At 44.7% G+C, this 25341-nt stretch overlaps 1 protein-coding gene across 2 annotated transcripts; it reads left to right on the plus strand.

Annotated features, from left to right (window-relative positions):
* Positions 1–1012: 1012 nt before the first annotated feature.
* Positions 1013–24628, plus strand: si:ch211-51a6.2 (neurotrypsin). Of its 2 annotated transcripts, XM_063874501.1 has the most exons (14): positions 1013–1214; positions 3515–3554; positions 5642–5884; positions 6453–6591; positions 8842–9017; positions 9747–9894; positions 10664–10842; positions 12028–12169; positions 16840–17051; positions 18729–18870; positions 19877–20155; positions 22704–22826; positions 23127–23407; positions 23900–24628. In XM_063874501.1, the coding sequence occupies exons 1-14, from the start codon at positions 1122–1124 to the stop codon at positions 24217–24219; spliced, it is 2517 nt and encodes an 838-aa protein (XP_063730571.1). In that variant the 5' UTR covers positions 1013–1121; the 3' UTR covers positions 24220–24628. The 2 variants fall into 2 exon arrangements, with proteins under 2 accessions (XP_063730571.1, XP_063730572.1); XM_063874502.1 differs by lacking the exons at positions 8842–9017; positions 9747–9894.
* Positions 24629–25341: the final 713 nt, after the last annotated feature.

Here is a 25341-nt window from a genome sequence, read left to right on the forward strand (position 1 = left end):
TGTGTTACTATTTTTAACATCCATCGTCTGAGTGGAGAAGCTTCTGAGGCCTGTGAGCCTCGAGAGGCACACTACAGTTTTGATGATACGATCAGTTTGAGATTAATCATGTGTGTTTGTGAGAGGTCGCCAGGAAAAACAATCAGAGCCCTATGGCCTATCAGAGATCACGGCCTCGCCCTGCTTATCTCACTCTTTGGTCAGGATGGCAGTGCCAGGATGTTGACTTCCACTGCTGTTATTTCCAGAGCCTCCATTGTTTCCCAGGTGTTAGATTTTCACATCCGTAAGTGTAACATATCCAGACTAAATATTAGCTGATCAAACTATGAGCACAGCGCTTTTTATTTAAGTCCAGTATGTCCTGTAGCAGCAACCTTTACCCATTATACTTTTGGGAATAGAAAAAGAGAAAACAGAAAGTGTGGTGGTAATAAGCCTTGATCCATTTTGGGTTTGAAAGTTCCAAACCTTCTTAAGTTTAACAGCAGCACAAACTGCAGCTTAAAAATGGGCAGAACGTTGAGACATGTGTAAACAGCTCAAACGCAAACTGAAATATGACATGTGACATTCAGGGCTGTGAGAGGCTATCAGGTGTATGCTCAGCTCTGGGGCCCACCAAGGACTGCAGGGCTTTTCAACACTCTGGTGTGTCATATTATCTATAACTATATTCCATAGCTTTCATCAGACACATAGGCTACTCCTACTGTCATAACTCTGGCGTCACCACTTATATAAAGGGATTATTTACAGAGACATAACTAACCGCTGTGTGTGTGTGTGTGTGTGTGTGTGTGTGTGTGTGTGTGTGTGTGTGTGTGTGTGTGTGTGTGTGTGTGTGTGTGTGTGTGTGTGTGTGTGTGTGTGCGAGAGAGAGAGAAAGAAGGAAAGGGAGGGAGGGAGGGAGGGAGGGAGAGGGAGAGAGAGAGAGACTGCCCCCCCCCCCCCCCCAGCAGCTCGTCATTTTTAGCTCCAGCGCGTGCTGTCTGTCTGGAGTTCAGTTCCGCGCGGACAGTGTGTGTGTGTGAGTGTGTCCGTCAGCTTGCTGTCGGTACCAGAGGACAGCTTATCGGGGACGGTGTTTGTGCAGGTGTGGAGGAGATGGTCCCTGCAGGATGGACCGGAACACGGGTCCCTGCAGGATGGACCGGAACACGGGTCCCGGCTGGCTCCCGGTCTGCGCGCTGCTGGCCCTGTTTGTGTGTGAGGTGAGCAGATATATAAAGCTGATGTTAACGATCTGTCAGGAGCCTGACCCGCTGCTGTCACGGTTTATAGCACGGATTTAGCTCCATAGGCTGCAAAGCACTACAAGTATATCAAATGTGTCCCTAAGTACATCTACTAAGGTACTTTACACTGTTACACGGTCTGTCCTGTAGTAATGTGTCAGTGGGATAACTCTTGGAGTGTGCAGTGGTGTTTCTAACCACATGTGGACTTCCAGAGATCTTTCCCTTCAAATCTGATCATCAGTGGGGGGACTCCTGTGTGAGTCTGAGGGCTGATCACATGTCTGTGAATGATATGACCTGGCCTTTCCAGGAGCCTCTGCAGGAGGAGGACATTTCAACGCATTTTCTAGGACCTTGCTAGGAAATAAAAAACAACATTTTGTCTCAAACTGTAGAAAGTATATATCTAACATAGCGTCAGATCGTGCCCTGACACACACATACACATGAATGTAACGTCAGTGTGAAGTGGATTAATCCACAGAAGAAAAGAGGGAGACAGGGTGAACCACCTAACGCTCCCCTCTCTCTCCATTTCTCCTTGCTCCTTTGAGATTCTTCTTATCCTCTAGCCAGCCTCAGGTATCCTCACATATTGAGGAATATTGACCTGAGGATGCTTTAATTCCAAATATGATTTTAACTTAGTTATGGAGCTCCAGAATAAATGGATTATCGCACACTCAGCCTTACAGATTGGACAGCCTGTGCAAAGGAAATGTTTCAGAGAGTTACATTTTACTTGGCTGAGGTTTCATCAGATGAGCTGAGATTACAGTCCGTGTAAAGACAAAATACATTTCAAACAAGTGTTTTTCAGAGACTCAGGGCTTTGTGTACCGGCAGTCTGAGTATTATGGGGTTGACTGAATGGCTGCCTTAAGGCGTGTGAAGGTGTTCACATGGTCAGTGTGAACGTATAGGACAAGTACAACTTTATAAAAAGTCTTACGCCATGGGAAGACGGGACAGGGTTGGTGTTCCTACACGTTTCACCCAGTATGAATTAAAACAGCTTCACATTGAAGCGGTTTGAGAAGAGGGTCAGCACGGAGCTTAGAGTCTTTGTGTCAGTTCAGGTTGAATGTGCAGACAGTCTTCAGTGGCAGTTGGTCTGTTTGCTTTATATTATCAGCAGGTCAAAGTCTACACACATTTGTATGCATATCATTTCATTCAAATACATTTGAAAGTAAAACAAGTCTGTTTATCAGATCTTTTGGGTAGGGCTGCTCTAAATGTTCCAGAGGGACTGACTTTACCCCGTAAACCCCCAGACCCTCACCATTCAAATGACAAAAAGCAAACCACATTAAAGGGATTCTTTCTTATGTCCCAGACGGGCATGTGGTTTATCAATCAGCGTGACAGAGTGCCACAAAGTCTTAGAAGGTACAGAAAACCTAACTGTTACTGCAATAACACGCCTATAGAAATAATCCACCTTTAACATTCTGTTGAACCTATGACCGCCTGTGCATTTCGTCCTGTGTGTTATACTACAGACTTGTGTTGAAACTTCAATCTAATATCATGTTTGTTGTCCTTGGTCAACTTATTAAATGAATTATATCCCCTTTAAAAAATGTCATCATAAGGTGTAAAATAAATTGTTGGAATATTATTTAGGATCCTAGTTGCCTGAGGCTGCTGCAACCTCCACAGGGAGGAAAGTTCTCTGGGGGTTAAACCACCTCATGAAACTGCCCCCCTGCAGAGCAGCTGGCTCTGGAAGTAACTTGCTGCCATGCATGGAGCCTGTCAGCTGTGACGCAGTGGGAGAGTGCGCTGATCTTCGTGGGGACTGCCCACAGTATTGAATGTATGTTAGTGGCTTTGGATAAAAATGTCTCACATGTAATGTCATGGTCAGACACGGTATCCACATCGGGGAGTGTCACAGCAAGATATGGCCAAACATGTATAGAAACCTCTCAAACCAGTCCTGCAGTCACCAGCGTATCCTCTGACCATCTTTACGCTCAGTATGTGTAACAAATGTGTTTGGTCTTCATATCATGTGCAGGAAAAACCGTTTGGTGTGGAGTGCAGCGTTCACGCCTCAGCATTGTAAGGCACACACAACATGTGTTCCTCCTAAAACACTGCTAACACTGACACAGCTGAGGAAACTATGGCACAGTCAGTCCTAAAACACATTTAAAACACGTCCCGTCAACGTCTCCAGGTTCTTCAGGACCTCACATCAAAGTCCAACGGTATACTGATGTTTGAGCTCTACATTTGTTCATGATGTTGTGTTTCTCCCGCAGGTCACTGAAGGTGGACACCTGAATATTGTGCAGAGGCCAGGTAAGGGTAGCCGAACACCAATGTCTAAAACATGAACAAGACATGTAGGGCTCAAGGCGCACACAACCTTTATTTCTATCGTACGGATTCTCATTGTATAATTTGACTCAAGTTTTCCTGACTTTGGTCCATAAAAAAGGTTTTAGGGTTAGTGTGGAAAAATTTGACTTGGCTGCACAGAACTCCAAATCAGGGGGAAATATGCAACCAATATAGCACATATAACACATGGCATGGTTTCTAATGTTTCAGGCGCTGCGTCACATGTGTGTATAGCAGCAGCCTGTGCATAACCCCCGTCTGTAACCCACAGTTAAATCAGTGGAGTTCTTCAGATTACCTGATGGTTATGCTTCATGACTTATGGCAATGAGGCTCCACCACTAATGGGAGCAGAGCCTCGCTGACTTCATGCCTGTCAGATACTCCCACTGCTGAATGGATGGGTTGTCGGTTCAGTATTTAATGCTTGGCAGCTGTGTTGCAGTCTACAAGCATCTACATGTGCGAAAAGAGAGGGATAGTCTGTTTTAGTTATAAATCTAAGTTGTTCCTTTGTGTGTGTGTGTGTGTGTGTGTGTGTGTGTGTGTGTGTGTGTGTGTGTGTGTGTGTGTGTGTGTGTGTGTGTGTGTGTGTGTGGCTGTGGGTGTGTTTCATACAGTCTGGAGGCCCAGGAGGCAGTTTTATAGATCAGTTTTACAGTTAGCAGGGCTTCTGGTTTCTATTAAGTCTTCCCTACATTTCTTCATTGTCTTGTTAAACCGCCATCTGCCCACCAGATGAACAGGTCATGTTTGCATGTACTCCATGCACACCAGCCTCATACAACTGGTTTTTACCATCACCCCGGTATCCCATAACCCCAGGAGGAGTTCTGAAACTCCCTCTGATCCCTGAAGTGTGAAAACTGGCAGTACAACAATGACGATCCTAATGAAGACAAAAAGAAAGGGCCCAAATGCACGAATGAAGCTAATAAGAGACAAAGCGCTCCACAGTGAGCTCCTGGTTTAATCAACAATGATCTCCCTTATTCAAATGGCTGTTGTTAACCCATGCGGTTGATAGGAGAGGCTTTAACCCTTGTGTTGTCTTCCTATCAACTTTTTTCCTCCTGTTTGGACTATTTATAAAGTATACAGTATAAATAGTCGCCCAAATGTATGTTGCATCTTTAAAGGCAACTTTATTCCTACTGATTAACACAAGGTTTACACTTCTTTGTGGAATTCGTGGTCAATAGACCTCATTTACGAGTGAAAAAGGAACAAACGTAGAACCATTTTACAAAATTGACCACAGATACTATAGATTTTGAATAAAACCCCAAAACCTAACTAAAGTAATCATCATAATTCTTTTCAATATGTATGCAAGCAAACATGTTTTTTTCTAGCATTAACATAAAACAAACCTTTTATCCCAGCATAAAAACATTTGGGAACGGGTCAAATTTGAGCCAATGGCAACAGGAAGGTTAAGGACTCCTCAGACTAACCGCGTGCATATCCCTGCTTAACACTGAGGCCGTATTGAAGGACACACTGTGACAATACTGAGGCACTGTAAAAGCACTCTGTTCAAGTAAATGTATTGTGTTTACATTTGCACTTACCACTAAAAGTATTCAGTATTAACCCCGTACAGTAAACATGCTCAGCGTTGTTTTAACATCCACGCAGCACGCGTCACCTGGTGGATGTGGACCTGATGGTTATCTGCTTTATAAACAGATGGGTAGTTTAATGTAATGGGTACTCAGATCTGTTCTCAACACATGTGACACAAAGGTAAAATGATTTGACAACCTTTGGTACTCCGACCCCTCAGAAATGTCATGCAGTTTCTTTTTTAGCATAATCGCTCATTAGAACCATTAGCATTCACAGAGAGTATAAACACTCAGGGGTGTACTAGAGGCTTCTAAATCTGACTCTGCACCTGTTTACTGTTTATTGGGACACAGTTCTTTAATGACAGAAAGGACAATAGAATATGTAGTGACTTGTCGATAAACATTTGGTAAATTCTGAATAATAATAATTGTTCTGGTAGTGTGTGTGACTCACTACTGCTCTGCCTGCAGCTCCCCTCTCCTGTGCACATGGCTTCACAGAACTGGGATACTATAACGGCTCAGTCTCCCTCACGGAGTCTGGCTCCCCCTGCCTGAAATGGACAGACTTCCCAGACTACATGCGGCAGTACCCGGGCCGAGGCCTGGGCCCCCACAGCTTCTGCCGGAACCCGGACCGGGAGGACCAACCCTGGTGCTTCTTCAGACAGAGCTCTGGAGCAATCGGCTGGGCACACTGTGACTGCCACCAGGGTGAGCTGAGGAGTGGGGAATGGATGGATGGATGATGGAATACAGACTCATGCGTTTACTTGGTCATTTACGAATTCTCTGAAACATTTAGCTGATTGTATTTTATTTGACATCGTCTATAAAGGAGGAGCCTTTGAATCCCAATCTTTCAATCTTTGAAATGAATGGATGGATGATGGATGGATGGATGGATGGATGGATGGATGAATGGATGGATGATGGATGGATGGATGGATGGATGGATGGATGGATGGATGGATGGATGGATGGATGGATGGATGGATGGATGGATGGATGGATGGATGGATGGATGGATGGATGGATGGATGGATGGATGGATAGGTGGATGGATGGATGGATGGATGGATAGGTGGATGGGTGGATGGATGGATGGATAGGTGGATGGGTGGATGGATGGATGGATGGAAGGATGGCACATCCATCTGAATCTGCCACAGGTTGTAAGACCTGCTGACTCCAGCCTGAGCAACAACCAGTGCGATCAGTGTGAAAGCTACCAAACCTTTCTCTATGTATTGTAAATGGTTTCCTGGTGTGTATTTTGCAGGTGCAACAAGATTGGTGGGGGGGTCGTCAAGCAACAGCGGACGTGTGGAGGTCTATCTGAATGGCCAGTGGGGGGCAGTATGTGACACACACTGGAACGACCGGGATGCCAGCGTCATATGCAGGCAGCTAGGACTGGGGTGAGGGCTCCCACAGAACCACACATGCTTCTAAACACACGTGGGGGGGAGGTTGTTAACATCAGTGTTGGGCAAGTTACTTTGAAAAAGTAATTAGTTACAGTAACTAGTTACTTCTCCCAAATAGTAACTAAATTAGTTACTCAGTTACAAATGATAAAAGTAACTAGTTACTGTGGAAAGTATCTATTGCGTTACTTTCAAGTACATTTTTAAATGCTCAAATGTGTCAAGGAATTGGACCCCACCTCCACCCCTGTTTAACGGAACTGAAAATACATGTGCAATTATTTATGATAAATGAATATTATAATGAAGTGGACACGTAATACAATTCATCACTAACAGAAACAATGTGCACAAATCTAAACTATGCTACTGTTGCTGTGGGCCAAGTGAGACGAGTCTCCAATCAAATGTCATTCATTATTGTAGATATTATAATGACTATGTTTATATCGTGCATCGATGAAAATCACACAATAGATGTTTTGGAGCGTTTGATATCTATTGCCCCTCAACAGGCCTTCACTACGCTAAATGAAATGATGCTTGTTAAGCACTGTACCAAAAATACACATACATACACTCTTTGTAGTGCAAATTCAAAAACAAAACCTGTTGCACAACTTCAGACAACTGGTAGATATACTGTACTTCAAGTATTGTCTTCCTCCAAGAAGTACAACAGTGTAACAATATGAAGTGCTTTCGATATTACTGAAGAGTGCATTGTATAGCAAAACAAAGGCATCCAGATATAAACGAGGAATACATTAACAATAAAAAATACGTTAGCAATAAATCTCCATGGCTTTCTCTGGCCATTGACAATCTCATTCAGTTCAGCATATTGGGCGTCTCTATAGTTCATGAACGTCTTTCTACATGGTAGGGCTTCCGCTCCTCTGACCCGTGTTTTGGCAACTAGTGCCCTGAATGACTCAACCGTAGATAATGGCAGCATGTCCTCCACAACATACCCAGCTACTAGTTTGTTTAGCTCGGTCTGATAAAACAGGCCGTAAAATCAAGCTTCAGTTGCTTAGGTTTAGTGGCACTGTGTCCTTCTCCTTCACGATTACACTTGTTCCTTTCATTTCTTTGAGGGAATAGTAAAAGCTATACTTCCATTTAAAGAAGGCTACTTTTGGATTATTTGGGCTCGCCATTCCTGTTTCTCGTTGACTCGTGTCGTTGTGTGTCCGTGTCTGACTATGCATGCTTTTGAATTTGTGTAAACAACACCCGCCCAACTCTACCTCTGATTGGCTTACCATGACATTTTGCTCTAGCTCAGCCAATCGTCATCATTTATGCGATTGTCTCGTGCCCACTAACCAAGGCTTAGTCTGATGAAAAAACAGCTTCAATTATAGTAACGCGCCGCAATTTTTTGGCAGTAACGGTAACGGCGTTATAATTATGGGAAGAGTAATCAATTAGATTACTGGTTACTGAAAAAAGTTACTCCCATCGTTGGTTAACAGCAACGATTCGCTGCTCACAAAGCTACACAGCCTCTGCTTCCTCTTCGGGCCCTTCAGGAGGAATCTGACTGCTTTAACTGCAGCTTGTAGTTTGGTTTTGATCACCACAACACACAGCATATACATTTTGTAACATATACAGATAGTTACAGAACACATGATAGTCTTATGAGATCTGAGGGAAAATAATATTGCTCTGTAACATCCATCATCAACAGGAACAGATCAACTTCACGCTCCAATATATCTTTGCACTGTCTCCTTAACAAGATCAGAATAAAACCAGAATCCTTGTCATCGCTGCTCGGGGACATCAGTGGGGGACATGGTGTTGCTAAGGAGCCACACATGAAGCCGCTCTATGAGCTGCAGAGATGGCACTTGGGGTGTGATTATCAGCTGGCTGCTTGTTTCTCTCCCACAGGCCTCGCACTGAGCCAGAGATTATTGAGAGGGAACAAAAGCTCAATCATGTTGTGCCTTTCACTGACACAGATCTGAACAAGACAAATGCTTTCCAATGAGAGAGGGGAGCATCAGGAATGATGCTGATCAGGACAGCATGTGCATCAATTGCTCATTGACCTTCTGTACCTCAGGCTTCAAACTAAAAACCAGAATGTTTGAGGTGGCACGTTATAGACTTTGGAAGTGCCGTTCATAAACCCAGGGACAGTGCTGTGATTGCAATAGTTAATATGAATATAAATGTTAAACACTGTAAAGTCTTTAATGAGGGTGGGGGTCTCTGTCCCTGCAGTGAGATCGGTACAGCACTGCAGCATTCATACTTTGGCCTGGGCACCGTCTTCCACTATGAGCGCCTGGGTTGCCGTGGTAATGAGAATTCCCTACTGGAGTGCCGTAGCAGGAAGTTTGTCACCAGCGACTGCAACCATGGCAACGAAGCAGGGGTAGTTTGTGCTGAACCTGAAGGTGAGACCTCAGGTGATCCGAACAGATCCCTCACTGGGGAATTCAGCATGTTGTGGATGTGAATACTGCCGGATGCTGACCACAGGGCGTGTTATCACACTGCAGGCCATCACACTTGATCAGATATACTGCAGGATAAATCGTAGTTTGCCGAAACAGCAATAAGGCCTCGCACATGAATTACAAATGGAATTAAAATACTCAGTAAATACATACAATAATCACTTCCCAGAACTGACCGTCTCTTGCTGGATCCCAGGGGCCACATTTCTGTTGCCCTTCTGAAAAGCTGTTGCGGCAGCCCAGCAGTGGTATCAAAACTACTCAGATATTCTGGTGAAAGTAAAAATACTACAGTGTAAAATACTCTGTTACAAGTCAAAGTGCTGCATTCAAACTGTACTTCAAGTCGTCATTTTCCAGTATGACCTACATCAGAGGTAAAAATATCAGAGTTGTGTATTCTGATTATTAATGCATTGATGTCCATGTTGCACTGACATTATTAAAGTCACTTCATCTCATCAAGACATTGGAAAGTGGAGTAAACAGTTTAAAAAATGCCACTGAAATGTAGTACAGTAAAAGCATGATGTAGCATAACGGGAAGGTTCTCAAGTTCAGTACAAGTACCACACAGGTGTCCTTAAGTACAGTTACATGCAGGGACCAGGGCTCTGAAATCTCTCCTGTGGTCTCGGCTCAGTTGTTCTTCACATTGTTCCTCAGGCACTGGCCTTCCTTTGCGGCTAGTGGGGGGCCTGGAGGACTTTGAGGGCCGTGTGGAGGTGTACAGGGACGGCAGGTGGGGAACCATTTGCGATGACCGCTGGGATGACATTGATGCTGAGGTGGTGTGCCGCCAGCTGGGCCTGGGGTAAGAAACCGCTGCTGTGCTGCTGCTGCACCACCTAGCTCGGCATCCAACTCATGGCATCTGGTCTCAGCTAAACCCTTTCAGTCTGAATACATGCTTCACAGAAAGGCCAGGAGGTCCACCTGCCTACAGACACAACAAGCAATCACAAGCTTTGTGTATCAACATGTTGTAAAAACAGAAGCAGTGTCTAAATCAAAGAAACTGGTATTTGATACCCTTCATGACAATGATGAGCGACACTGTATTTGATCTGTTTCTACACTTAAGCTCAACTATTCTAATGAGCAGTGGAATGAGAAATACAAATGAAAAATGGACAAAACTCGATGCAAATGGACCAGTGGATCCAGCAGGACATATTTTCTCCTTAATCCTGCAGCATGTTCTCATTAGGTTTCCATATTTTAGCTTATATAGATTACAGATATTGTCCGTGCCAACATCTCCTCTTGCCACCATTTATTCTCTAGTTTCCTATTCACCAAACTATACATTGGGACAACTCAGGACAGACTTTCCTGCAGTTTAAATGATTCAGTTTTACGTTAGAGAAGCTTTAGTTGTGCTGGCTGTGTACAGTGAGTATGGAGGTGTGTGATTCCCCCATCGCTGATCCGAGCAGAAACATCAGGTTACAACAATACATGTTTTCATATATTGTTAAATATGTTTAATTATGTACTGTGAACAACATCATGTGAAAGGAAATATATTATCATATTGACATCTTTCATGTGTGGTATTGACTATCTGTCCTGACCAACAGGGGCGTGGCCAAGGCATGGACATTGGCCCACTTTGGCCAGGGTGCAGGTCCCATCTTCCTGGATGGGGTTGAGTGTTCGGGCAATGAGCTCTCCCTGGAGGAGTGTCCTCATAACCTGTGGGAGCAACACAACTGTGACCACATCAAAGATGCAGGGGTGTCCTGCAACCCCCACACAGGTCAGAGAACACACACCGTCATCAGACGCCTCTGTGATCAATTCTGTCCAGCAAAATCCACTTATAGCGACAGTGAAAGTATTCTAAATGTTCCTCAGAAAGTACTCTCCTCTAAATGTACTTAAAGTAGCGACAGTAAAAGTAGTCATTGTCTGATTGGTCCATTTCAGAATAATATCTCTGATCTGTTTTATAATGATTGATCAGTAAAGTGTTCTCAGAGCTGGTAAAGGTGCAGCTAGTTTGAATGGCTTTGTATACTGCAGGGTAGCTGCTGGATTTACTGCAGGTGACTACAGTCTGATTTAAGGGAGATTATATTTACCATCATTCATCCAGATCTGTAAAGTAACTAAAGGGATTCAATACATGTACACCATTTACCTCTGAATTGTAGTGGGGTAGAAGAACAAAGCAGCAAAATATTGAAATACTGGTAAAGTAGTCCCTTAAAATGGTACTGTACTTGAGTAAATGTATTAGTTACTTTCCACCAGTGATTACCAACAAAAGAGACGGTTAGAAACAGCATCCTTTCTCCTGAGGATATACAAGCGGTAACCCTGGCTGTGATATCTAGAAGAGCTATCTCACAGGTGATTGGACCTGCTCTACACGTCCCAAATGAGAGTTGTGATAAGCTTGTAGAGAACCCTAGGAACTGTTCTCTGCAGGTTTGTGTACACATGTTGTTGAGGTCACATGTGGGTCATCAGTTCACGGCTGTCATTAAAGAGTCCCATGATGGAAAGGGGGCCAGCGAGGAGATGTGAGGACTGCAGTGCTCTGCTCACACAACAGGCTGCCCTGCTTCTTCTTGTTAGAGTCCCCCCACCCCCCCTCATCTGCTGGGTAACATTGAGTGGAGGGGATGAAGAAGCCTCGAAGAGCTGTTGCTGCTGTGGAGCTACTTTTGAATCTTGTGCCGTGCTGATCTGCACTAGGATGTTGTGGAGATCAGAACCTCTTTATCCTCATCATACATGGGTATAACGAAAGGACTATAGCGCACACACTTCTATGTTCACCACAGAACAAATGGTAAACACTTTGGTGAGCCCTCTGTTTTTCAGTTCATCTGCATCTGACTGACACCCCCCCCCACACTGTGATCTTAACTCAGCTGACTGAAACCTTTAACACAACACTAAAACAGCAGGGATTTCTCTCCCTGTGTGTCAGCAGACGGTGCAGTGCGCCTGGTGGGGGCCGACAGTCCCTGGGAGGGCCGTGTGGAGATCTACCATCATGGAGAATGGGGCACAGTGTGTGATGACAGCTGGACTGAACTCAACGCCCAGGTGGTGTGCAGGCAGCTGGGCTTCAGGTGAGTGCTGTGCAGCACCTCTGTGCCTCAGGAAACCGCCCCGCGAGCTGAAGTCAAGATGCAGTTAACGGTTTCTTTTCCCTGAGGAAACAACATGAAGTGTTTTATACCCCAAAGATTGAATAATAAACTGACCTGTTTGCTATTCTCAGAGCCTTAATAATCCATCCAGTTGCCTTTATCTGGTGGAAGCAGGTTAAGTAAGCTGGTCTATGTGCCCTCCACCCCCGCCTCACCAGCCAGCATGTTCAGGGTCTGCACAGGGTTCTTACCTCCTCAAATATGAGTTCATAAAGCGTCCCGATCAGATGCCCAAACAAGCTATAATGGCTTCATCCAATGCAATGTAAAGCATTTACTCTCAGTCTTGCATCCGAACTTCCTCCACCAACCTTCTACGTTCCTTACCTGACCTTCAGAAACCCTGCAGGTGACTTTAACAGACTGCCCTTGGTCTTGTTCATTGGTCCTCACTCAGAGTGCATGGTCGTTGGTTCATAGATCAAATACTTAATCGAGAGATTGTGTTACTAAATTCAAAACTTTCTCTGGGCGGCATGAGTGTGTTCTGCAATCGTCATGGCAACCTATCAACGCCATTAATGAGTGTGCAGTGTTTAGTGTTAGTGGAAATGTAGGTTTAGAATACTGTCACAGTGCAGAGACAGTAGCTTTAAATATAGCATACACTCAAACTGATACTGATGTTTTGAGTTGTCCAAAATAAAGACTGCTGCCCCCCCACAGCCTTATATTGCTTAGCTTCAGGGCTGGTCCTTGTCTACACTAAATGTGTCCATCTAGTGTAGGTATTACTCTATGGATGAGTTTCTCCTAGAAACACACTTCAAATCCTCCAAACTAGCCCTTTAAAGGTCTCCTATTATGCTATATTTGAACAATATATTATTGACCAAACAGATCCCCCATTGTAGCATGCCTCATCCCCCTCTATCTCAGCCCTGTTCCTGAAGTGCTGATTCTGTGACTGTAGCTTTAAATGAACTAGCTGCTGCTGGCCACGCCCCTTTGGAGCTGCTGCTGGCCACGCCCCTTTGGAGCTGCTGCTGACCACGCCCCTTTGGAGCTGCTACTGTCACGCCCCTTTGGAGCTGCTGCTAACCACGCCCCTTTGGAGCTGCTGCTGACCACGCCCCTTTGGAGCGCCATGATCTCTCCTCTGAAGAGAAGTTTCTACCGGAGAAACTCAGCTGAACGCTGCCGTGATTAAACGCCATATTATGTTCAAACCACATCCAGCATTATCTCTGAAACCCTTCTCAGAGTTTACCACTAGAACAGAGACATTATATGTATTATATACACAACAACTCTAAGTCCCTCCTGCAGACATCCTGCTGAACACACAGAGGTGCTGCGGAGGGGATTCAGCTCACGACTGTATATGGGGGACGATAGGTGGAGACGTGTCATGTGGGCGGGACGTTGCCAGGAGTTCAACGTAAAGCCAGCCCATATTTCCAATATGATGTCATAACCGAAGCAAATCTGGATCAGCTCGTTTGAACCCCCGTTTTTAGAGATGTGGGTAAGGAGGAAAAGAGAGAGGGTTGTATTTTCTGACACTTTGTGAGTCTCCTTACACACAGGGGACCAGTGATGTCGGTTACTCTAATCTGACCACTTTTTTCAGAAATGAGTCATGTAACGCGTTACTATTTCCAAACCAGTAATCAGATTAAAGTTACTTATCCGAGTCACTGTGGGTTACTATTTTTATCATTTTCCTTAGTAAAAAGAGATGTTTGCTTTCTTCTTTTGTCTCGGGGAGTGACGTCTATGCGACAATTAAGTCACTTTTTCAGTATGAGGACACCTCACGTGTATTACCACGCAGAGACACGAACGTAAACAACAATGGAGGAGGAGAGAGATGCGCGTTTTCTAGCTGGAAATACAGTCACTATTTTGAGTTTGTGTCAGCTAAAGATGACAGTATTAACGTTCGTTGTGCTCTCGGTGCTGGAGACAAAGTGCTATCTAGCTTCAAACACTACGTCAAATGTGAAGAAACATTTGGAGTCGCAGCACGGCACAGTCAAACTACAGAGCAAGTCCCACCAGGTGGAGCGAAGCAGAGAGCTGCGACTAAAGCAGGAGGTCACCCAGCACCCAAACAACAAAAGCTGGACCTCGGTGCAAAACCATTAAGTGGGGGAGAGATGAGAAGTTGGTCGAGCAGTGTGTCGGACTCACTTTTATGTTGAGGCGGCGGGGGGTGTTGTCGGCAGCTGCTGAATGTAACTAATAAAGTAACTTGTAATCTAACTTAGTTACTTTTCAAATCAAGTAATCAGTAAGGTAACTAAGTTACTTTTTAAAGGAGAAATCAGTAATCAGATTACTTTTTCAAGGTAACTGTGGCAACACTACCGGGGACACATATTTATGTATAAAAGACATCAAAAAGGCCCTTTTGCATAACAGGGGACCTTTAAATCTACGCTCGGAGATGTACTGACCACAGCATACAGGGAGAAGTGGCGGGGGGGGGTTCTAATGAACATCAATGCTGCATGGTGTATTGATAGAGGTAATCTGGGGAGTTGAGTTCAGTAGTTGTAAGTACTCTGGCACCAGCTGCTTTGCTTGGATCCAGAACATTGAAGAGTGTTGTTCAGAATCAGAAATTCTTTATTAGTCCCGCAGCGGGGACATTTACGTTTGTTACAGCAAAAGTGGCATAGCAGGTAAAGAAAGGCATACAGTTACACAAACTTAGCTAAGTTATTCATATATAGAAGTAAAGCACACATTAGTTATACTAGAATAAAAAAATAAGTAGGTAAGTACAAGTACACACCCATGGCTAAAGAAAATGATGAGCAGCAACTTCAGAACTTATTCACATGTGTAATGTAGGGTCTAACAAAATCCCAATCAACAAACAGACATCACATATGGTGTTTCACTGCTGATTTCTATTAGTTTATTTTACCAACTGAGATCTTCCTGCAGAGGTTGGTTTCACGCTCACACAACCTTTGCAGCGGAACATGTTTGCAGTTATCCAATGGAATGATTGATTGAAAATGTTTATGACTAATACATTTAACAAAACAGATCATACTCACAGATATGTTCACATACATCTCATCACCATCCACCAGTACGCAAAGGCTTTAAGCATGTCGTTAGAAGTCTATAAAAACAATCTGCTTCCTTTGAGTCCTGGAGAAAGTCAGTATACACCGATTCGGTGAGCGATTTGTGTATGTCGCCATCTAGCGACGGGGCCATTGCTGCGGTGTGCTTGCTCAATCATTACACTCATTATCCATTCAACAGTCATTGATGCTATCAATAATAGCAAGATAACCATAACCCCAAATGAATAAAGTTACTTGGTTGGACGATGTCAGACAGTGGCCTCCAGTTACTGATGAAGGTATCTGAAATTACTGATATTAATTCATGAATTAATATAATTAAATATTAGTAAACGGAAAGTAGAAGGAGATGTAAACACAGCTAGCTTCCGTTGAATTGACTTACTGACCTTAGCATGCTAACTAGCATTTAATCTTTAAGGACAGCCCACGTGATTAAAAAATAATGTAATTATTAATGTTGGAATTAAATACTTGTTTCAGCAATAAGTATGACATTTTAAAATAGGATACAGCAAGAAAATAGACTGTCAACACACATCGCTATGTGTTGACGTTTGTTGTAGCTAACATGCTAACGCAAGCTTACATGACATTTCATTAACATGATATGGCTGCGACGTGATCAAAAACAAAAACACTTTTTTGCTTCGTTTTAGATATTCAGGAGTATTTTATTCTTCGGCTGGCCAGTGATGACCAACAAAACAAAAACTACAGGTCACTGATAGAAGGTCAAAACTACCTGAGCTCTGGATGGGTCGGGCAAATACTACATTGCTTTTTGGACGACCATGTCATACTGAAAGGATCGGTGAGGTTTTCCCAGGCCATCCACAGCCACCACACTGTGGAAGTTACAGTGAGAGATGGGGGGCATGTTGAGAATGTGAAGTGTGACTGCATGGCTGGCAGAGGAAGCTGCTGCAGCCACGCTGCAGCACTACTGTATAAAGTCAAGGAGGCAGTCAAACATGGTTTGACTGGAATGTCTTGTACAGACCAGATCTGTGCATGGAATAAGTCTACCTTGCAAAATGTCTTACCTGACTCAATAGAAAACCTACAGGGTCCATGTGAAGGGCCTGGTCAGAGTTTGAAAATCACATCAAAAACACATCACATCGGCTGCTTCAATAACAGCTTTTGGCTGTTATTGAAGCAGCCGATGACGGCACACGCCCTTCCAGACTGTCTGGGCATAATTATTGCTTTTCACAAATCTCGTTCACAAATCCAGCGAAATATCCCTTTTACTGTCTATGGAAATACCGCGAAATACACACCGCACGCACACCGCATCAATGGCGGCCGCTCTACTTCCGGTCACTTCGCCGAATCGGTGTATACATTCAATTAAACTGATTCTGAAAAATATACTATGTCTGTTATAAGAGATCAGTCATGTCCCCAAAGTAAATGTTTGAAAACATGGCTATTGGTTTTTAATGTAGGTATTATGTTTTCCACATTTGGGAGAATTTTGAGTTTGTTGTTCAAATGATATCCATAGAAAGACAGATGTTCTGTTGTCTGCAGGGGCCGAGCAGATGTGGCCCCTGACGGGGTGTATGAAGAGGGTCGGGGGCTGATCCTGCTGGACGAGGTAGAGTGTCAGGGACCAGAGTCCACTTTACTGGCCTGCAGCCACTCTGAGTGGGGCCAACACGACTGCTCCCACAGTGAGGATGTGGGTGTCCGCTGTGAGAGGGGGGGTGGGACCAATGATATACCAGGCCTTTTGCCTATTGGTGAGTACACACATTCACAGTAGGCTGAATAACAGTGTATGAATATGTGTGAATGTTAGCTTCCCTCAGCGGGGGGCCGCCCCTCCCTCTGGATGAATGTGTGTTGATGGGGGAATGATGACTTGTGTAAAGTAACTAAGTACATTTACTCAAGTACAATTTTGAGAGACTTTTTGACTTGAGTATTTGAAATTGTTGCTGCTTTGTACTTCTACTCCACTACAATTCAGATGTGTGGTGATGATGGTGTACTTTTACTCCACTACATGTATTGAATCCCTTTAGTTACTTTACAGATCTGGATGAATGATGGTAAATATAATCTCCCTTAAATCAGACTGTAGTTCACCTGCAGTAAATCCAGCAGCTACCCTGCAGTATACAAAGCCATTCAAACTAGCTGCACCTTTACCAGCTCTGAGAACACTTTAATGATCAATCATTATAAAACATATCAGAGATATTATTCTGAAATGGACCAATCAGACAATGACTACTTTTACTGTCGCTACTTTAAGTACATTTAGAGGAGAGTACTTTCTACTTTCACTGGAGGAACATTTAGAATACTTTCACTGTGACAGAGTATTCCTACACTCTGGTACTTCTACTTTACTCAAGTACAAGACCTGAGTACTTCTACTTTACTCAAGTACAAGACCTGAGTACTTCTACTTTACTCAAGTACAAGACCTGAGTACTTCTACTTTTCTCAAGTACAAGATCTGAGTACTTCTACTTTACTCAAGTACAAGATCTGAGTACTTCTACTTTACTCAAGAACAAGATCTGAGTACTTCTACTTTACTCAAGTACAAGACCTGAGTACTTCTACTTTACTCAAGTACAAGATCTGAGTACTTCTACTTTACTCAAGAACAAGATCTGAGTACTTCTACTTTACTCAAGAACAAGACCTGAGTACTTCTACTTTACTCAAGTACAAGATCTGAGTACTTCTACTTTACTCAAGAACAATACCTGAGTACTTCTACTTTACTCAAGTACAAGATCTGAGTACTTCTACTTTACTCAAGTACAAGATCTGAGTACTTCTACTTTACTCAAGTACAAGATCTGAGTACTTCTACTTTACTCAAGTACAAGACCTGAGTACTTCTACTTTACTCAAGTACAAGATCTGAGTACTTCTACTTTACTCAAGTACAAGATCTGAGTACTTCTACTTTACTCAAGTACAAGATCTGAGTACTTCTACTTTACTCAAGTACAAGACCTGAGTACTTCTACTTTACTCAAGTACAAGATCTGAGTACTTCTACTTTACTCAAGAACAAGATCTGAGTACTTCTACTTTACTCAAGAACAAGACCTGAGTACTTCTACTTTACTCAAGTACAAGATCTGAGTACTTCTACTTTACTCAAGTACAAGATCTGAGTACTTCTACTTTACTCAAGTACAAGATCTGAGTACTTCTACTTTACTCAAGTACAAGATCTGAGTACTTCTACTTTACTCAAGTACAGGATCTGGGTTCCCCTCCCACCTCTGCTTGTATATGTAAAGCACTTTGAGAAGGCGTCAGGGCTGGAGGAAGCGATATATAAATGCAGTCCATCTGAGTGTATTAAACATGTAAAGGCCTCAGAAAAGCCTCAGGACATGCGTATCTATCCTCAACAACACATGTTTCCGTGGGATGTCTGTGTGCAGGCCCTCTGCTGCGGCTGGTGGCTGGAGAGAGCAGGAAGGAAGGCAGAGTGGAGATCTTCGTGAGCGGCCAGTGGGGGAGCGTCTGCGATGATGGCTGGAATGATGTCCATGCAGCTGTGGTTTGCAGACAGCTTGGATTCACGTGAGTTGAATTACACCCTCACTGACATTTTGCACAGGCAGCCCGTGCAGTTTGTAAAATGGAAACAGTTCATCCTCTTGGCTAGAGGACATGAATGCTATAAAATCAGAACTGTTCTCTTCATTTAAATGCAGTTTGTTAAAGCTTAAAGCATCTTAACTGCTGGACTGATTGCCGTGAAATCTTCTAAAAACAATTGTGAACTTCAGAGGAGGATTCCTGAGGCCTGTACGACGAAGCAGGACTGGTGTTCAGTGAGGTAACTTCAGGGTTAACTCTGGGTTTTCAGTCCTACGACGCTGGTTCACTTCTTACCGGGGTAGATCTCCATGGTAACTTCTGCTGAACACCTTATGTTCCAGATAAGAGATTAACTCAGTGAAATCACCGCCTGCTGTCCAATCAGAGCTCACAGCCTGCTGACCAATCAGAGCTCACAGCCTGCTGACCAATCAGAGCTCACAGCCTGCTGACCAATCAGAGCTCACAGCCTGCTGACCAATCAGAGCTCACAGCCTGCTGACCAATCAGGGCTCTGTGTGTGGAGTTTAAAGCTATCCAGTCACATTAAAGGATAAAGGAAATACAGTTTAAACTGCCGTGTGCAGGAAAGATGGTCGGCAAAAATCACTGACTGTGCCGCAGTTCGCCCTCTGAGCCATAGTTTGAACACTCCTGGTGTAAAGGGAATACTGCCGTTAAAAGTTCCTTATTTGTTTACGTGTTTGCACACCAAATGTTATTGCACTTTTTCATATAGCAGTACTTTTACTTTGGGCATAACAATGCGATTAATTGGGGTTAAACATTTGAACTGTTGCCCAGCACTAGAGGTAAAACAGGAGAGAGTAGGATTGCTAAGGCTTTGCACGATCAGACAGTGGAAAGCAGACACAATGAAATGCATTCAGTGCCCCTGGAATGTGAGAAAGTAATGTAATAAATGCATTTATATTTAAAAAGTGAAGGTTATAGAGACGCTGTTTGTCTGTGTCCTGTCCTCCAGCGGCGTGGCTAAAGCTCGCTCCATGGCGTACTTTGGTGAGGGTCAGGGTCCCATCCACCTGGACAACGTCCGCTGCTCGGGCTCAGAGACGTCCTTAGGCCAGTGTGCCGCCGTGGGTCAGGACGGCCATGACTGTCGCCACAGCGAGGATGCCGGCGTCATCTGCGACTACACCCTGGACCCTCTGGGAGACGCAGCTGGGGCCCTGCAGACCTGTGGCCTGAGGCTCAATAAGCAGAGGCGGCGCCGCAGGATCATAGGGGGGGATAAGTCCCTGAGGTCAGTGCACACACACACACACACACACACACACACACACACACACACACACACACACACACACACACACACACACACACACACACACACACACACACACACACACACCCTGCAGCAGGTACACACACACACACACACACACACACACACACACACACACACACACACACACACACACACACACACACACACACACACACACCCTGCAGCAGGTACACACACACACACACACACACACACACACACACACACACACACACACACACACACACACACACACACACCCTGCAGCAGGTACACACAGAGGATGTGAGAGGATTTGTGTTACTTTTAGATAAATATATATCCAGGATAATTACTGGTACATTTAAACGGTTGTTCAAATGTGTGTGTTTTAAATAAACCCATGGGGCTGTTCAAAAACTGACAGTTAATTATTGATACAATAAATGAAGTATACTTCATTAAATTCTTCTCACATAACTAGCCCAAAGCCCTCTGACTGACAGAAGCTCGGAGTTGCTTACAAAGATGCGCTTCCTCTCTCACCTCCATATTCCTCTTACCACCTCCTCCGTAAAGGCACCAGGCACAAGGCTTCAGTGATGGCACGGCTAAGATACTGCTACTATGTGCCAAAGAATTTGGTTTAATATCATTCACATATGATATAACACCAGGGGCAGAGCTAGGTTTTCAAGTTTGGGTGGGCTTAGCCCAGAGGTGAGGTGGAGCTGTGCGCGTGCAAATGCTAGCACTGAAACATTTTCGGGGCCTCCGTCCCCAGAGGGTTTTGTGCTGCTTGTGTGGTCAATATAGTCTTCATGTTATCCATGTCCATGTTACCTGGCCTTAGTCACATTGACATGTCTTAGGAATAGGGTGGACTTCACATCCTCTAGGGGGTCCAGGGGCATGCTACACCAGGAAGATTTCTTTTTACATTTGAAAGTGAATTGCATGCATCTGGTGCACTTTGAGAGCCGCATTAAGAAGCCAGATCTAATAGAACTGTGTAGTCTTGGTAAGGGAGGGGGCACAACTCTCAACACTATATGAAAAATATATCAATCAATCAGAGTATTAAAATACCATAACCAATGGCAATTAAGAGAAATATTTTCATTTTCAGAACTTTATTCTTCAAAAAGGAGTATGATGCGTGCATGCCCTTTTTTCAACATTTAAATTTGGGTGGGCTTTAAAACATTTTAGGTGGGCTTCAGCCCACATAAAATAGGCCTAGCTACGCCACTGTATAACACTAAGGCACACAATAAGCTTTCGATAAGGTGTATTAGACACAGGTTTATTTTTTTGCTGTGTTTTATGTGAGTTCATGTCATTGATTTGAAAAAGAACATAGAAAAAGGGCACTTTACTGAGGGGAGGGCAAAAGGCCCTGCAGTCAGAGCTTGATGTCTCGTGTGTAAATGTTTTATACACCCATCATCCACACCATTACATCGAGTAGCGGCCAAATCAGCCGACCCGTCGAGGCCTGGACTCCACTCGACCTCTGAAGGTGTGCTGTGGTGTCTGGCTCCAGGACGGTAGCAGCAGATGCTTTAAGTCCTGTAAGTTGCGAGGTGGGGCCCCCATGGATCGGACTTGTTTATACAGCATATCCCACAGATGCTTGATGGATTGAGATCTGGGGAATTTGGAGGCCAAGTCAACACCTTGGACTCGTTGTCGTGTTCCTCAAACCATTGCTGAACCATCTCTGCATTTTGCCAGGGAGCATTATCCTGCTGAAAGAGGCCGCTGCCATTAGGGAACACCGTCTCCATTAGGGGGTGTACTGGGTCTGCAACAAGTTTAGGTAGGTGGTACATGTCAAAGTAGCATCCATATGAATGGTGGGACCCAAGGTCCTCCAGCAGAATATTATCGAGAGCATCACAGTGTGTCCTGGTGCCATGCCTTCCCCAGGTAAGCAACGCACCCCACCGTCCACATGATGTTAAAGAAAGCGTGATCCTTCAGACCAGGCCACCATCCTCCATTGCTCCAGTGTCCAGTTCTGATGCTCACATGCCCATTGTAGAAATTTGCCGCCAAATATGCCTCAATGAGCCTAGCCGCCCGTGACCCTGTCACCGGTTCACCGCTTTTCCTTCCTTGGACCACTTCTGGTAGGTACTGGCCTGCTGCAGACCGGGAACCCCCCACAAGAGCTGCAGTTTGGGAGATACTCTGTCTAGCCATCACAATTTGGCCCTTGTCAAAGTCGCTCACATCCTTACGCTTGCCCATTTTTTCTGCTTCCAACATCCACTTTCCTGCCCCCCCCCTCCACACACACACACTGAGTGGTGCCATTCTAACAAGATAATCACTGTTCTTCACTTCCCCTGACAGGGGTCCTGATGTTATGGCTGATTGGTGTATACAGTAAGATGTATGTGCATGTGTGTATGTATCACGGTTTGTATTTCTGTGTGTGTGTGTGTGTGTGTGTGTGTGTGTGTGTGTGTGTGTGTGTGTGTGTGTGTGTGTGTGTGTGTGTGTGTGTGTGTGTGTGTGTGTGTGTGTGTGTGTGCAGGGGGGAGTGGCCCTGGCAGGTGTCAGTGTGGCTGCGCTCTCAGTCCAGAGGAGGCCACCCTCTGTGCGGGGCCTCTCTGATCGGCCCCTGCTGGGTGCTGACTGCCGCTCACTGCTTCAAGAGGTAGGACACAGCGCCCTCTGATGGACACCGATCAATGTGTCAGTTGGTAACATAATATTGACATGTTACAAAAAGATTATACATTTCTATGACACTTTGGTAATATGGTTTTGAAACAATATATATAAAATTCAAATAATGTTTGTCAACTATGAATAATGACATCTCCAGAGGCCTCTGATGTGAAGCTGCTGGAAGTGTTTCTGATGCTATCACTGTTTCCTTTATCCTGGTACATTGAACGGTCTCCTCTGCATTGTAGTAACTTTGAAATGCTGATCATTTGCTCTGCTCCTTCAGATTTGGCAGAGACCCGACCCGCTACGTGGTGCGCCTTGGTGACTACCATACGGAGGAGCAGGATGACTTTGAACGCACCTTGTCACTCGAACGCATCGTTATCCACAGGAAGTACCACAGTCAGGGATGGGAGCACGACATCGCCCTGCTGCGGCTCAAAGGCACAGAGGGCAGCTGCGTGGCGTTCAACCCTCACACTGCAGCCGTGTGTCTGCCGGAGGCGGGCAGCCGGTGGGAGAAGAGACCTGCTGCCTGCGTGATCACCGGCTGGGGTACCACTGGTAACTTCCTGCTACACCATCTGTTCCTGTTTCATCCCAACGTGACCCTAACGTCTTTATTTCACTGTCAGAATCAGAAGCAAGCGTGATGTCATGTTGATGACAACCAAGGAATAAGTTAGAAAAGCATCACTGACACACGCAAACACGCTTTGCTCAAGATATCAGCATGTTGCTTTCAAATGAAACAGCAATGATTCACTTTGTTTTACAAAACGTGCATGCAGCCATCCCTTTCACCTCCCATACCATCGATGTCAGCAGTCTTTCCTTCCACAGCTTTATTCATGTCTTTGTAATCGAATACAGTTCCTCTTTTCTTTGTATCCTGATAACATGATCTCGTCACATGTAGTCCGTTACTCCCTAAGCCTGCTACTACCACTGTTCCTATATCTCTTTTGGGAATCGTCTGGTGATGCTTTATTATTAGTATTAGTATTAATATTATTGTATTACTGAGCGTTGTCCCCTGTGTCTTCCTGCTGTCAGACTCGGAGTACTCCCGCACTCTGCTGCAGGCCTGGGTCCCCCTCCTGCCGGCCCTGAAGTGTAAGAAGCGGTACGGTGAGCGCTTCACCAGCCGCATGCTGTGTGCCGGGAGCCTGTCGGAGCGCCACCGTGTGGACAGTTGCCAGGGTGACAGTGGGGGTCCGCTGGTTTGCCAGGGGGAGGGGGGACGCTGGGTGCTGACAGGAGTCATCTCCTGGGGTCACGGCTGTGGTAACCCTTCCTTCCCGGGGGTGTACACACGTGTTAGCAGGTTTCTGCGATGGATTGACAAAGTCATCAACAAACCCTACAACATCTGATGGAGGACTCACTCTTACAGCTGGGGACTCACACACTGAGCCCCCCCCCCCCCGCTTCACATGCAGCAGCAGTAACCTCACACTATGCACTGAGGCAGCCAGAGCACCTAGAACCCAACAAAGGATCCCTTCTGGGTCCAGATCAGTGACCACATTATCCCAACAGAAACACACGATGACCTTAAACAACACTAAGACCCTGCAGCACCAACACCTGGACCACTTTGTGTAAAAGCATCATTGATCCATTTATTGAGATTAAGCCCAGGTTCCACAACATCAAGAGGACTTGTCTTTACTGCACGGGCTGTGCACATCAGAAATGAATCAACATGCTCAGTGCGCTTCAAGGCGCTTTGTGTTGCTATTTGTGTTTCATTGTTTACTTGAATTAAATCCAGGAATACAATCTGAGAGAAAACATATTTACTATACATCCTGTTTAACTTTCTCATCCACACCAACGTCCTTTCCGTCAGCACAACCTCATGCCTGATCCCTTTGGAGTTGTACTGCAGGGCATGAACACAACCAGCAGAGCTGTTCCTCATACCCGAGGGAGAGTTCCTCTGTGGGGGGCAACCAGTCTGTGACTGGGAGAGATCATAGTCTATTATTTATTTTGAGATAGAAATGCGGCAAAATGTAGCACTGTTTATTTTGTGAACATACATTTAGCAACACAATACAGTAGTATGTGAACTTGTGCGAATGGGGGGTTAACAAAGTACAGATGAGGTCGTAGACTGCCTTTTGTCCCAAAGCATGGAGAGTGATCCACTGTTTAGACCACTTTGAGGAGGCGGTTTGAAAAAGTGAACTCAGTATTAAGACTGTTGTGATACCAATTGTAAAACAACAGAAAAGCCCTGACATCATCTTTGATAATATCGTTATTAAGATGGTGCAGGGCATGTAGCAGGTCTGTGTGTTAGTCATGCTTCTGTGTCTCCCACACTTGGCTCTGCAGCTCATCTGTCTTCTCCCTTATCACTTCAAAAGGTGTGTAAATGTCAGTGCATCATATTCTCACAGTGTCAACAGTAGAAACATTTCCTATATCAGGCGACAGCCGGTGTCACACTTTGAGAAACAATGATTACCTCACAGCATGTGTTCAAA

This window comes from Eleginops maclovinus, chromosome 22 (genome assembly GCF_036324505.1).
Source record: "Eleginops maclovinus isolate JMC-PN-2008 ecotype Puerto Natales chromosome 22, JC_Emac_rtc_rv5, whole genome shotgun sequence".
In the NCBI taxonomy this organism is placed as follows: domain Eukaryota; kingdom Metazoa; phylum Chordata; class Actinopteri; order Perciformes; family Eleginopidae; genus Eleginops; species Eleginops maclovinus.